Below are 15899 nucleotides of genomic sequence, written 5' to 3'. Positions count from 1 at the left end.
ACCCTGACCCACATAATCTGCTATTTTAACAGCAAATCCTGACCCACATAATCTGCCATCTAAACACCAAACTCTTTTCTCCTTTTTCCACTCAATTTGAAACTGATTGAAACTCAGTTTCTAACTGATTGAAACTCAGTTGGAAACTGACTGGAACTCAGTTGGAAACTGACTGAAACTCAGTTAGAAACTGACTGGAACTCAGTTGGAAACGGACTGGAACTCAATTTGAAACTGACTGAAACTCAGTTTGAAACTGACTGAAACTCAGTTAGAAACTGATCCAAACTCAGTTTGGACGCACCCCTTATGAAAATCTCCAGATGTACAGTATGATTGCATCTATGGAGTCAACAAGGTCAAGAATTAAATGTGTATCTGTCCACTGTATGTAGCTCTGAGCTGTAGATCTTTATGTGTTCTTTCTGCTTCCTGGTGGTCACGGGGTCTCACCAGGGCCTCAGAGAGAGAGATTAGGCTTGTCTCCTGTCTGTAAAAGCCTCTGGTTGTTGATCATCCATCTACCAGAGGGGCCTTTCAAGTGCTAACCCACCTCCAAGTAGGTTCGACCCTCCAGATTCCTCAATTGGCCACAGCAGGGAGGATGTTACCTTTTCACACTTGTGTCAGAGCTCAATGCGAGGGGGCAGGACCTTGGTGAGGACTACAGCTGTCCCCCTACCACTGCCCCCCTGTCCCCACACTTAACCCCCGTCCCCCTGCCCCCACTGGCCTCTGTACACATAACCCCCGTCCCCAAAACATAACCCCCGTCCCCCACTAGACCACTCACATGCTGGAGCCCCAGGCCCTGAAATCCACAACCTTCCTCCAGCTTCACCCCCCCCCCCCCCCCCAGGTTGGCGGCACGGAGACTCAGATAGAAGGGGACTGGAGAACATCACAGTGGAATGAGTTACACGTCTGTGTCTTCCTGAGGGAAAACAGTGGCAGCTCTCTCTAGGTTTCACAGAGCAGCGATGAGTCATTTGAGTTCCTGTCTCTGATAAACAATGTCTGCAATGTCCCTTTGGTGCAAGACTGTCATCACTCGTACGACTAACAACCGATGAATGACAAGTCTTTATAGGCCAACATTAAGGCTGTACATTGTTCATTATGTTATACAGTATGTATAAGATCTCCCCATTTGCTGATGTAATGCAAGGTCCATCCACCACATATTAGTGACAAAAGTCTTGTTTGGATGTTGACTCTCGTAGCAAACAACTAACTCGCGACCAAGTACAGTAATCGAGCTACTCCTGCACGCCACAACTCCATGAGGAATTTCACCAGACATGCTTTGAAACATCCACTTGTTTACTATGTCACGGTCTCAGAGGAATCCAAATTAATTACTGTGCTGTTTATATCGATTGTGACATTTACAAATTAGCATGATGTCAACAATTCTTTAACAGCAATGACACAGTCATTGAGACTAGCACAGCACCCAGGACACAGTGAATCCATGTTGTATTAGTCCAGCTGAAACAACTAGATATCTGTTCTAATCCCTAACTGGGTAGTTATTTTATATTATATATATATATATATATATACAGTACCAGTCAAAAGTTTGGACACACCTTCTCATTCAAGGGTTTTGCTTTATTTTGTACTATTTTCTACATTGTAGAATAATAGTGAAGACATCAAAACCATGAAATAACACATATGGAATCATGTAGTAACCAAAAAAAAAGTGTTAAACAAGTCAAAATATATTTTATATTTGAGATTATTGTACCATGTAGAACCATATAGAATCATGTAGAAACTGGCAACTGTTCCATAGTAAATTATATTATTATTATTATTATACTAGGCTATACTATTCCCTAATAAATTATTGCTACAGTATACCTGTTCTCTGTCATAGCGTTATGACAGAGTGAATACAAAGGTATACAAAGGTAGCTGTTTTTCTATTTGCGTCCCATAATGTTTAGCTGTGTCTTTAAGATCCTACATATGATTGATAGTGTGATGATGCACAAAGCAGAGAAGGGGCAGAACCCTGCTTCAGTTATCTTTGTGTTTCATCGTTACTTCTTCCCTTTACTGCCATCCCAGTTTCCTCTGAAGCACTCGTCATCAAGAAGAAAATGTTTCTTCCTCTGTTTAGATCATCTATATCAGCCCTAGACTTTTATTGCGTTTCATTCTGCATCATCACTGAATCACCTTGTTATCTATTTTGGTAAATATGAGGAAATTGGAATTGTAGGGCCTATCACACTGCATCTGGCACTAGAGGACAGTTATCAAACTGTGCAATGATAGCAGTCTTTTCATTGGGACTTTTCCTCAGGTCAGTATACCAATGATAAGGTTAGCACATAGTAAAACACCCTCAACTAATCACTCTCTTTAGACTGCTGTGTCAGGTCAGTCCACATCTACACCACTGCTATGTCAGGTCAGTCCACATCTACACCACTGCTATGTCAGGTCAGTCCACATCTACACCACTGCTATGTCAGGTCAGTCCACATCTACACCACTGCTATGTCAGGTCAGTCCACATCTACACCATTGCTATGTCAGGTCAGTCCACATCTACACCACTGCTATGTCAGGTCAGTCCACATCTACACCACTGCTATGTCAGGTCAGTCCACATCTACACCACTGCTATGTCAGGCCAGTCCACATCTACACCACTGCTATGTCAGGTCAGTCCACATCGACACCACTGCTATGTCAGGTCAGTCCACATCGACACCACTGCTATGTCAGGTCAGTCCACATCTACACCACTGCTATGTCAGGTCAGTCCACATCTACACCACTGCTATGTCAGGTCAGTCCACATCTACACCACTGCTATGTCAGGTCAGTCCACATCTACACCACTGCTATGTCAGGTCAGTCCACATCTACACCACTGCTATGTGAGGTCAGTCCACATCGACACCACTGCTATGTCAGGTCAGTCCACATCTACACCACTGCTATGTCAGGTCAGTCCACATCTACACCACTGCTATGTCAGGTCAGTCCACATCTACACCACTGCTATGTCAGGTCAGTCCACATCTACACCACTGCTATGTCAGGTCAGTCCACATCTACACCACTGCTATGTCAGCAGGGTTTTTTCTGGATCAAAAGGGGGCTAAAGTTGTGGGTGTGGCAAAGGGTGTGGCAGGGGGCGTGGCAATGGGCACAGTCAGCATGGCAGAATTCTGTAGAACATTTTAGAGGCCCCATCTTGATGGTTTTATTTTTATTTTATTTTTATATTTGTAATTTAAAGCAAATTTCCTGCAATGCTCAGAATTTCTCCATGGAGCTGAGATAACGTTTTGCAGTTTTAACGTTCATTTCCTGCAATTCTACACATTTTGTCATAGAGCTGAGAGAACATTTTGGAGTTTTAAATCTAATTTCCAACGATTCTACATATTCTGACAAGTAATTGAGAGAAAATGTTGCAGTTTTAAAGATATTTTCCTGCAATTCTATGCATTTTGCCATGGCTAATGCTATGTTATTTTGCTCAAACTTAATAACTATATCAATATTGTTCAATTAATTGTTTTTAGAATTTTCAATTTTTTGTACTATTTAGCTTTTATTATGGTGATTGTTAGTTCTCAAAGATTATATTATAAAAAAATATATAGGTACATTTTTCTTTCTACAGCATGCCCATGATACATGTAGTCTTTTGCCAAGGTTGAATGTTGTGGAAAATAATATAATGTAATGTAACTCTATCAAAAAATGTGTTGCCCATCAAGTTCCAAACAGCAGGGCAATGATGTGTACAATGTAGCTGTCAGAGTCAAACAAAGCCCCTGTTGCCAGGGAAGGTGTTGATGCAGGAGCCTAGCTAGATAATGTTCTTCTGTCCCAGTCAGAGTGTCAGAGTGTGACAGAGAGGCGGCCACGGAAAACGTCTCAATGTTATCAGCATGCCTGGAAACACTCCCTCCTAGGCAACTTCACAATGGCCTGAGACGACACACATACTGTTGGTAGGAAGCAATCCTGACAACAAAAACAAAACAATTCCCGCTTTAGCTAGACAGCTAGGGAGCTAAGTCTGGTTTAGCTAGACAGCTAGGGAGCTAAGTCTGGTTTAGCTAGACAGCTAGGGAGCTAAGTCTGGTTTAGCTAGACAGCTAGGGAGCTAAGTCTGGTTTAGCTAGACAGCTAGGGAGCTAAGTCTGTTGTTGTTTAGCTGTGCTTAGGGCCAGAATGTAAAGGGACGGGGGATTTTTATTTACTTTATTTAACTAGGCAAGTCCGTTAAGAACAAATTGTTATTTACAATGACGGCCTACCAAAAGGCAAAAGACCTCCTGCGGGGGCTGGGATTCCCCCCAAAAATATAGGACAAAACACACATCACGACAAGAGAGACACCACAACACTACATAAAGAGAGACCTAAGACAACAACATAGTATGGCAGCAACACATGACAACACAGCATGGTAGCAACACAACACGACAACAATATGGTAGCAGCACAGCATGGCAGCTGCACAACATAGTAGTAGCACAAAACATGGTACAAACATTATTGGGCACAGACAACAGCACAAAGGGCAAGAAGGTAGAGTGAACAATAAATCACGCGAAGCAGCCACAAGTGTCAGTAAGAGTGTCCATGATTGAGTCTTTGAATGAAGAGATAAAACTGTCCAGTTTGAGTGTTTGTTGCAGCTCGTTCCAGTCACTAGCTGCAGCGAACTGAAAAGAGGAGGGGGAGGGATCTGATTGTTTGTTTTTTCTCTGATAACGGCACATGAAACAAAATCCAATAAAGTTAAATAATCACTATATCTTTTTTGGGCCAATATAATATCGATATTTGATTCCAAGTATCAATTTGTTTCTACTATAGGTAACAAACAATCAGCCAACAGCATACCACCCTCAAATCAAATCAAATGTTATATGTCACATACACATGGTTAGCAGATGTTAATGCGAGTGTAGCGAAATGCTTGTGCTTCTAGTTCCGACAATGCAGTAATAACCAACGAGTAATTTAACCTAACAATCCCACAACTACTACCTTATACACACAAGTGTAAAGGGATAAAGAATATGTACATAAAGATATATGAATGAGTGATGGTACAGAACGGCATAGGCAAGATGCAGTAGATGGTATCGAGTACAGTATATACATATGAGATGAGTAATGTAGGGTATGTAAACATAAAAGCGCATTGTTTAAAGTGGCTAGTGATACATGTATTACATAAAGATGGCAAGATGCAGTAGATGATATAGAGTACAGTATATACATATAGATTATATTAAGTGGCATTGTTTAAAGTGGCTAGTGATACATTTTTGATCAATTTCCATCAATTCCCATTATTAAAGTGAGCTGGAGTTGAGTCAGTATGTTGGCAGCAGCCACTCGATGTTAGTGGTGGCTGTTTAACAGTCTGATGGCCTTGAGATAGAAGCTGTTTTTCAGTCTCTCGGTCCCTGCTTTGATGCACCTGTACTGACCTCGCCTTCTGGATAACGGGGGTGAACAGGCAGTGGCTCGAGTGGTTGTCCTTGATGATCTTTATGGCCTTCCTGTGACATCGGGTGGTGTAGGTGTCCTGGAGGGCAGGTAGTTTGCCCCCAGTGATGCGTTGTGCAGACCTCACTACCCTCTGGAGAGCCTTACGGTTGTGGGCGGAGCAGTTGCCGTACCAGGCGGTGATACAGCCCGACAGGATGCTCTCGATTGTGCATCTGTAGAAGTTTGTGAGTGCTTTTGGTGACAAGCCGAATTTCTTCAGCCTCCTGAGGTTGAAGAGGCGCTGCTGCGCCTTCTTCACAACGCTGTCTGTGTGGGTGGACCAATTCAGTTTGTCCGTGATGTGTACGCCGAGGAACTTAAAACTTACTACCCTCTCCACTACTGTCCCGTCGATGTGGATAGGGGGGTGCTTTCTCTGCTGTTTCCTGAAGTCCACAATCATCTCCTTTGTTTTGTTGATGTTGAGTGTGAGGTTATTTTCCTGACACCACACTCCGAGGGCCCCCCACCCACTGTGGGCTTGGTTGGTCCTGGTTGGTCCCTGGATGGGAGACCAGATGCTACTGGAAGTGGTGTTGGATGGCCAGTAGGAGGCACCTTTTCCTCTGATCTAAAGAAAAATATCCCAATGCCCCAGGGCAGTGATTGGGGACATTGCCCTGTGTAGGGTGCCGTCTTTTGGATGGGATGTTAAACGGGTGTGCTGACTCTCTGTGGTCACTAAAAGATCCCATGGCAGTTATCGTAAGAGTCGGGGTGTTAACCCCGGTGTCCTGCCTAAATTCCCAATTTTATTTTTCATCCGATAGTTTGATCTCCATCTTCTTTTTAAATATTGAGCCAACAAGTTCAGCACTTTTATTTCCCTGACTGATCAAAACTAGTTTTATCATGGCTCTCTCGTCTCTCTGCAGCAGACAAAGTGAGCAATATGTTTGGAACATCAACTCGCAATTAAATCGCAGTATCAAATCGCAATACAAATATAGCAGCATCATGAGAATCGCAATACATATCGTAACAGTGTAGTGGACAGTGATATTTATCATGATTGATATTATAAATACCTGTGACTCGTAACAAGACTAAGCAATTAGCCCCTTAAATGAATTGTATTTATCTGACTCCATAAGATAAATAGCAACATACAAGAACACTATAGTTGATTTACAATAATAGAACACTATAGTTACAGTAATAGAACACTATAGTTACAGTAATATAACACTATAGTTGAGTTACAGTAATAGAACACTGTAGTTGAGTTACAGTAATAGAACACTATAGTTACAGTAATAGAACACTATAGTTACAGTAATAGAACACTATGGTTGAGTTACAGTAATAGAACACTATAGTTACAGTAATAGAACACTATAGTTGAGTTACAGTAATAGAACACTGTGGTTGAGTTACAGTAATAGAACACTATAGTTGAGTTACAGTAATAGAACACTATAGTTACAGTAATAGAACACTGTGGTTGAGTTACAGTAATAGAACACTGTGGTTGAGTTACAGTAATAGAACACTATAGTTACAGTAATAGAACACTATAGTTGAGTTACAGTAATAGAACACAATAGTTACAGTAATATAACACTGTGGTTGAGTTACAGTAATAGAACACTATGGTTGAGTTACAGTAATATAACACTATAGTTACAGTAATAGAACACTATAGTTACAGTAATAGAACACTATAGTTGAGTTACAGTAATAGAACACTATAGTTGATTTACAGTAATAGAACACAATAGTTACAGTAATATAACACTGTGGTTGAGTTACAGTAATAGAACACTATGGTTGAGTTACAGTAATATAACACTATAGTTACAGTAATAGAACACAATAGTTACAGTAATAGAACACTATAGTTACAGTAATAGAACACTATAGTTGAGTTACAGTAATAGAACACTATAGTTACAGTAATAGAACACTATAGTTGAGTTACAGTAATAGAACACTATAGTTACAGTAATATAACACTGTGGTTGAGTTACAGTAATAGAACACTATAGTTGAGTTACAGTAATATAACACTATAGTTACAGTAATATAACACAATAGTTACAGTAATAGAACACTATAGTTACAGTAATAGAACACTATAGTTGAGTTACAGTAATAGAACACTATAGTTACAGTAATAGAACACTATAGTTGAGTTACAGTAATAGAACACTATAGTTACAGTAATATAACACTGTGGTTGAGTTACAGTAATAGAACACTATAGTTGAGTTACAGTAATATAACACTATAGTTACAGTAATATAACACAATAGTTACAGTAATAGAACACAATAGTTACAGTAATAGAACACTATAGTTGAGTTACAGTAACAGAACACTATAGTTGATTTACAGTAATAGAACACTATAGTTGAGTTACAGTAATAGAACACAATAGTTACAGTAATAGAACACTATAGTTGAGTTACAGTAATATAACACTGTAGTTGAGTTACAGTAATAGAACACTATAGTTGAGTTACAGTAATATAACACTATAGTTACAGTAATATAACACAATAGTTACAGTAATATAACACTATAGTTACAGTAATAGAACACTATAGTTGAGTTACAGTAATATAACACTATAGTTGAGTTACAGTAATAGAACACAATAGTTACAGTAATAGAACACTATAGTTGAGTTACAGTAATATAACACTATAGTTGAGTTACAGTAATAGAACACAATAGTTACAGTAATAGAACACTATAGTTACAGTAGTAGAACACTATAGTTGCGTTACAGTAATAGAACACTATAGTTAAAGTAATAGATCACTATAGTTACAGTAATATAACACTCTGGTTGAGTTGCAGTAATATAACACTATAGTTACAGTAATATAACACTATAGTTGAGTTACAGTAATATAACACTCTGGTTGAGTTACAGTAATAGAACACTATAGTTACAGTAATAGAACACTATAGTTACAGTAATAGAACACAATAGTTACAGTAATAGAACACTATAGTTGAGTTACAGTAATAGAACACTATAGTTGAGTTACAGTAATATAACACTATAGTTGAGATACAGTAATATAACACTATAGTTGAGATACAGTAATATAACACTATAGTTGAAATACAGTAATATAACACTATAGTTACAGTAATAGAACACTATAGTTACAGTAATAGAACACAATAGTTACAGTAATAGAACACTATAGTTGAGTTACAGTAATAGAACACTATGGTTACAGTAATAGAACACTATAGTTACAGTAACATAACACTATAGTTGAGTTACAGTAATATAACACTATAGTTGAGTTACGGTAATATAACACTATAGTTGGGTTACAGTAATAGAACACTATAGTTACAGTAATAGAACACTATGGTTGAGTTACAGTAATAGAACACAATAGTTACAGTAATAGAACACTATAGTTACAGTAATAGAACACTATAGTTGAGTTACAGTAACATAACACTTTAGTTGAGTTACAGTAATATAACACTATAGTTGAGTTACGGTAATATAACACTATAGTTGGGTTACAGTAATAGAACACTATAGTTACAGTAATAGAACACTATGGTTGAGTTACAGTAATAGAACACAATAGTTACAGTAATAGAACACTATGGTTGAGTTACAGTAATAGAACACAATAGTTACAGTAATAGAACACAATAGTTACAGTAATAGAACACTATGGTTGAGTTACAGTAATAGAACACAATAGTTACAGTAATAGAACACTATGGTTGAGTTACAGTAATAGAACACAATAGTTACAGTAATAGAACACTATAGTTACAGTAATAGAACACTATAGTTGAGTTACAGTAACAGAACACTATAGTTACAGTAATAGAACACTATGGTTGAGTTACAGTAATAGACCACTATAGTTGAGTTACAGTAATAGAACACTATAGTTGAGTTACAGTAATAGAACACTATGGTTGAGTTACAGTAATAGAACACAATAGTTACAGTAATAGAACACTATAGTTACAGTAATAGAACACTATAGTTGAGTTACAGTAACATAACACTATAGTTGAGTTACAGTAATAGAACACTATAGTTACAGTAATATAACACTATAGTTGAGTTACGGTAATATAACACTATAGTTGGGTTACAGTAATAGAACACTATAGTTGAGTTACAGTAATAGAACACTATAGTTGAGATACAGTAATAGAACACTATAGTTGAGTTACAGTAATAGAACACTATAGTTACAGTAATAGAACACTATAGTTGAGTTACAGTAATAGAACACTATAGTTACAGTAATATAACACTGTGGTTGAGTTACAGTAATAGAACACTATAGTTGAGTTACAGTAATATAACACTATAGTTACAGTAATATAACACAATAGTTACAGTAATAGAACACAATAGTTACAGTAATAGAACACTATAGTTGAGTTACAGTAACAGAACACTATAGTTGATTTACAGTAATAGAACACTATAGTTGAGTTACAGTAATAGAACACAATAGTTACAGTAATAGAACACTATAGTTGAGTTACAGTAATATAACACTGTAGTTGAGTTACAGTAATAGAACACTATAGTTGAGTTACAGTAATATAACACTATAGTTACAGTAATATAACACAATAGTTACAGTAATATAACACTATAGTTACAGTAATAGAACACTATAGTTGAGTTACAGTAATATAACACTATAGTTGAGTTACAGTAATAGAACACAATAGTTACAGTAATAGAACACTATAGTTGAGTTACAGTAATATAACACTATAGTTGAGTTACAGTAATAGAACACAATAGTTACAGTAATAGAACACTATAGTTACAGTAGTAGAACACTATAGTTGCGTTACAGTAATAGAACACTATAGTTAAAGTAATAGATCACTATAGTTACAGTAATATAACACTCTGGTTGAGTTGCAGTAATATAACACTATAGTTACAGTAATATAACACTATAGTTGAGTTACAGTAATATAACACTCTGGTTGAGTTACAGTAATAGAACACTATAGTTACAGTAATAGAACACTATAGTTACAGTAATAGAACACAATAGTTACAGTAATAGAACACTATAGTTGAGTTACAGTAATAGAACACTATAGTTGAGTTACAGTAATATAACACTATAGTTGAGATACAGTAATATAACACTATAGTTGAGATACAGTAATATAACACTATAGTTGAAATACAGTAATATAACACTATAGTTACAGTAATAGAACACTATAGTTACAGTAATAGAACACAATAGTTACAGTAATAGAACACTATAGTTGAGTTACAGTAATAGAACACTATGGTTACAGTAATAGAACACTATAGTTACAGTAACATAACACTATAGTTGAGTTACAGTAATATAACACTATAGTTGAGTTACGGTAATATAACACTATAGTTGGGTTACAGTAATAGAACACTATAGTTACAGTAATAGAACACTATGGTTGAGTTACAGTAATAGAACACAATAGTTACAGTAATAGAACACTATAGTTACAGTAATAGAACACTATAGTTGAGTTACAGTAACATAACACTTTAGTTGAGTTACAGTAATATAACACTATAGTTGAGTTACGGTAATATAACACTATAGTTGGGTTACAGTAATAGAACACTATAGTTACAGTAATAGAACACTATGGTTGAGTTACAGTAATAGAACACAATAGTTACAGTAATAGAACACTATGGTTGAGTTACAGTAATAGAACACAATAGTTACAGTAATAGAACACAATAGTTACAGTAATAGAACACTATGGTTGAGTTACAGTAATAGAACACAATAGTTACAGTAATAGAACACTATGGTTGAGTTACAGTAATAGAACACAATAGTTACAGTAATAGAACACTATAGTTACAGTAATAGAACACTATAGTTGAGTTACAGTAACAGAACACTATAGTTACAGTAATAGAACACTATGGTTGAGTTACAGTAATAGACCACTATAGTTGAGTTACAGTAATAGAACACTATAGTTGAGTTACAGTAATAGAACACTATGGTTGAGTTACAGTAATAGAACACAATAGTTACAGTAATAGAACACTATAGTTACAGTAATAGAACACTATAGTTGAGTTACAGTAACATAACACTATAGTTGAGTTACAGTAATAGAACACTATAGTTACAGTAATATAACACTATAGTTGAGTTACGGTAATATAACACTATAGTTGGGTTACAGTAATAGAACACTATAGTTGAGTTACAGTAATAGAACACTATAGTTGAGATACAGTAATAGAACACTATAGTTACAGTAATAGAACACTATAGTTGAGTTACAGTAATATAACACTATAGTTGAGTTACAGTAATATAACACTATAGTTGAGTTACGGTAATATAACACTATAGTTGAGTTACAGTAATATAACACTATAGTTGAGTTACAGTAACAGAACACTATAGTTACAGTAATAGAACGCTATGGTTGAGTTACAGTAATAGACCACTATAGTTGAGTTAGAGTAACAGAACACTATAGTTACAGTAATAGAACACTATAGTTGAGTTACAGTAATAGAACACAATAGTTACAGTAATAGAACACTATAGTTACAGTAATAGAACACAATAGTTACAGTAATATAACACTATAGTTACAGTAATAGAACACTATAGTTACAGTAATAGAACACTATGGTTGAGTTACAGTAATATAACACTATAGTTACAGTAATAGAACACTATGGTTGAGTTACAGTAACAGAACACTATAGTTGATTTACAGTAATATAACACTATATTTACAGTAATAGAACACTATAGTTACAGTAATATAACACTATAGTTGAGTTACAGTAATAGAACACTATGGTTGAGTTACAGTAACAGAACACTATAGTTGAGTTACAGTAATATAACACTATGGTTACAGTAACAGAACACAATAGTTACAGTAATAGAACACAGAAGTTACAGTAATAGAACACAGAAGTTACAGTAATAGAACACTATAGTTACAGTAATAGAACACTATAGTTACAGTAATAGAACACGATAGTTACAGTAATAGAACACTATAGTTACAGTAATAGAACACTATAGTTACAGTAATAGAACACTATAGTTGAGTTACAGTAATATAACACTATAGTTACATGTAGAATCCCTATTCATTTCAATAGGATCTCTTATATTATTTATTTTAACTAGGCAAGTCAGTTAAGAACAAATTCTTATTTTCAATGAGGACCTAGGAACAGTGGGTTAACTGCCTTGTTAACGGGCAGAACGACAGATTTTTACCATGTCAGCTCGGGGATTCGATCTAGTTGAAATACAGTAATATAACACTATAGTTACAGTAACAGAACACAATAGTTACAGTAATAGAACACTGTAGTTACAGTAATAGAACACTATAGTTGAGTTACAGTAATATAACACTATAGTTGAGTTAGTAATATAACACTATAGTTACAGTAATAGAACACAATAGTTACAGTAATAGAACACTGTAGTTACAGTAATAGAACACTATAGTTGAGTTACAGTAATAGAACACTATAGTTGATTTACAGTAATATAACACTGTGGTTGAGTTACAGTAATAGAACACTATAGTTACAGTAATAGAACACTATAGTTGAGTTACAGTAATAGAACACTATAGTTGAGTTACAGTAATATAACACTATAGTTGAGTTACAGTAATATAACACTATAGTTACAGTAATAGAACACAATAGTTACAGTAATAGAACACTGTAGTTACAGTAATAGAACACTATAGTTGAGTTACAGTAATAGAACACTATAGTTGATTTACAGTAATATAACACTGTGGTTGAGTTACAGTAATAGAACACTATAGTTACAGTAATAGAACACGATAGTTACAGTAATAGAACACTATAGTTACAGTAATAGAACACAATAGTTACAGTAATAGAACACTATAGTTGAGTTACAGTAATAGAACACTGTGGTTGAGTTACAGTAATAGAACACTATAGTTGAGTTACAGTAATATAACACTATAGTTGAGTTACAGTAATATACCACTATAGTTACAGTAATAGAACACGATAGTTACAGTAATAGAACACTATAGTTACAGTAATAGAACACTATAGATACAGTAATAGAACACTATAGTTGAGTTACAGTAATAGAACACTATAGTTGAGTTACAGTAATAGAACACTATAGTTACAGTAATAGAACACTATAGTTGAGTTACAGTAACAGGTAATGAAGAAATGTCTGAGTATTTTAATTACTTTGTAAAATGAATGAGATGAGAGATGAGGTAAAGAGAGTAGAGAGACTGTAGGCTTATAAGGAAATTAGGCCTGGATAATATCATATTATAGTCTTAGCAGAGGTGAAAGAAGATTTCATTTCTTACCAGTATAGGACCTCCTATGTGTGCACAGGCTGTTTATGTGGCTAATCATATAATTACATGTAGAATCCCTATTCATTTCAATAGGATCTCTTATATTATTTATTTTAACTAGGCAAGTCAGTTAAGAACAAATTCTTATTTTCAATGAGGGCCTAGGAACAGTGGGTTAACTGCCTTGTTAAGGGGCAGAACGACTGATTTGTACCATGTCAGCTCGGGGATTCGATCTAGTTGAGTTACAGTAATATAACACTATAGTTACAGTAACAAAACACAATAGTTACAGTAATATAACACTATAGATACAGTAATAGAACACTATAGTTACAGTAATAGAACACTATAGTTACAGTAATAGAACACTATAGTTGAGTTACAGTAATAGAACACTATAGTTGAGTTACAGTAATAGAACACTATAGTTACAGTAATAGAACACAATAGTTACAGTAATAGAACACTAGAGTTGAGTTACAGTAATAGAACACTATAGTTACAGTAATAGAACACTAGAGTTGAGTTACAGTAATAGAACACTATAGTTACAGTAATAGAACACTAGAGTTGAGTTACAGTAACAGGTAATGAAGAAATGTCTGAGTATTTTAATTACTTTGTCAAATGAATGGAATCACATACAAGACATAAACTTAAGTTACAAAGCATTAACAAGCATTACAAGGCATCTTAGTAAGCATGGTCAGAGAGAGAGAGAGAAACCATACCCTGAAAAGCCATGCCCCAAAAGTCTATGGGGTAGAGAGAGAAAGAATATCTCACCACAGCAGGTCAGGAACAAATAGGAGAAAGAACATTGAATCTTAGACCCCTTTACAAGCATTCTAGTTGTTTAGATTGTTGTTGACCAATAGTACTGTAAAGTTAACCTCCAATCAGATTGTCAGATCTACATGATGTAACCGCTACTTCTCAGAGGTGTGACAATGGTGGTTGACAAAACCAACACAGAGAATGATGAATTCCTAAGACTAACACAGAGAATGATGAATTCCTAAGACCAACACAGAGAATGATGAATTCCTAAGACCAACACAGAGAATGATGAATTCCTAAGACCAACACAGAGAATGATGAATTCCTAAGACCAACACAGAGAATGATGAATTCCTAAGACCAACACAGAGAATGATGAATTCCTAAGACCAACACAGAGAATGATGAATTCCTAAGACCAACACAGAGAATGATGAATTCCTAAGACCAACACAGAGAATGATGAATTCCTAAGACCAACACAGAGAATGATGAATTCCTAAGACAACACAGAGAATGATGAATTCCTAAGACCAACACAGAGAATGATGAATTCCTAAGACCAACACAGAGAATGATGAATTCCTAAGACCAACACAGAGAATGATGAATTCCTAAGACAACACAGAGAATGATGAATTCCTAAGACCAACACAGAGAATTATGAATTCCCAAGACCAACACAGAGAATGATGAATTCCTAAGACCAACACACAGCAAATTGTTGCATACAGTTGATAAGAAGAGTCCCTTCTGGGGCTGGGCTGCCCTACAACGGCACCTAAGTATATTGCTAATGTCGTATCATGAGGTCCATGGCAATACCTAGATCAAGAGAACACCCAGGCCATGTGTATAACACTGGTAGCTGTCAGAGTTTCCACTGGTAGAACAAGATGACAGAGATGAGGTAAAGAGAGGAGAGAGACTGTAGGCTTATAAGGAAATTAGGCCTGGATAATATCATATTATAGTCTTAGCAGAGGTGAAAGAAGATTTCATTTCTTCCCAGTATAGGACCTCCTATGTGTGCACATGCTGTTTATGTGGCTAATCATATAATTACATGTAGAATCCCTATTCATTTCAATAGGATCTCTTATATTATTTATTTTAACTAGGCAAGTCAGTTAAGAACAAATTCTTATTTTCAGTGACGACCTAGGAACAGTGGGTTAACTGCCTTGTTCAGGGGCAGAATGACAGATTTTTACCTTGTCAGCTCGGGG

General features: G+C 35.8%; 1 protein-coding gene across 1 annotated transcript in view; it reads right to left on the bottom strand.

Moving 5' to 3' along the window:
* Nucleotides 1-664: 664 nt before the first annotated feature.
* The window catches only part of LOC120063679 (FERM, ARHGEF and pleckstrin domain-containing protein 1), a 193232-nt gene continuing 177997 nt past the window's right edge, over nucleotides 665-15899 (bottom strand). The window contains exon 18 of the mRNA XM_039013974.1: nucleotides 665-891. Coding sequence (XP_038869902.1) covers nucleotides 665-891 — 227 coding nt within the window. The remainder of the gene's footprint in view (nucleotides 892-15899) is intronic.

Source organism: Salvelinus namaycush, chromosome 19 (genome assembly GCF_016432855.1).
Source record: "Salvelinus namaycush isolate Seneca chromosome 19, SaNama_1.0, whole genome shotgun sequence".
In the NCBI taxonomy this organism is placed as follows: Eukaryota; Metazoa; Chordata; class Actinopteri; order Salmoniformes; family Salmonidae; genus Salvelinus; species Salvelinus namaycush.
This window is presented reverse-complemented; position numbering and strand designations above follow the sequence as displayed.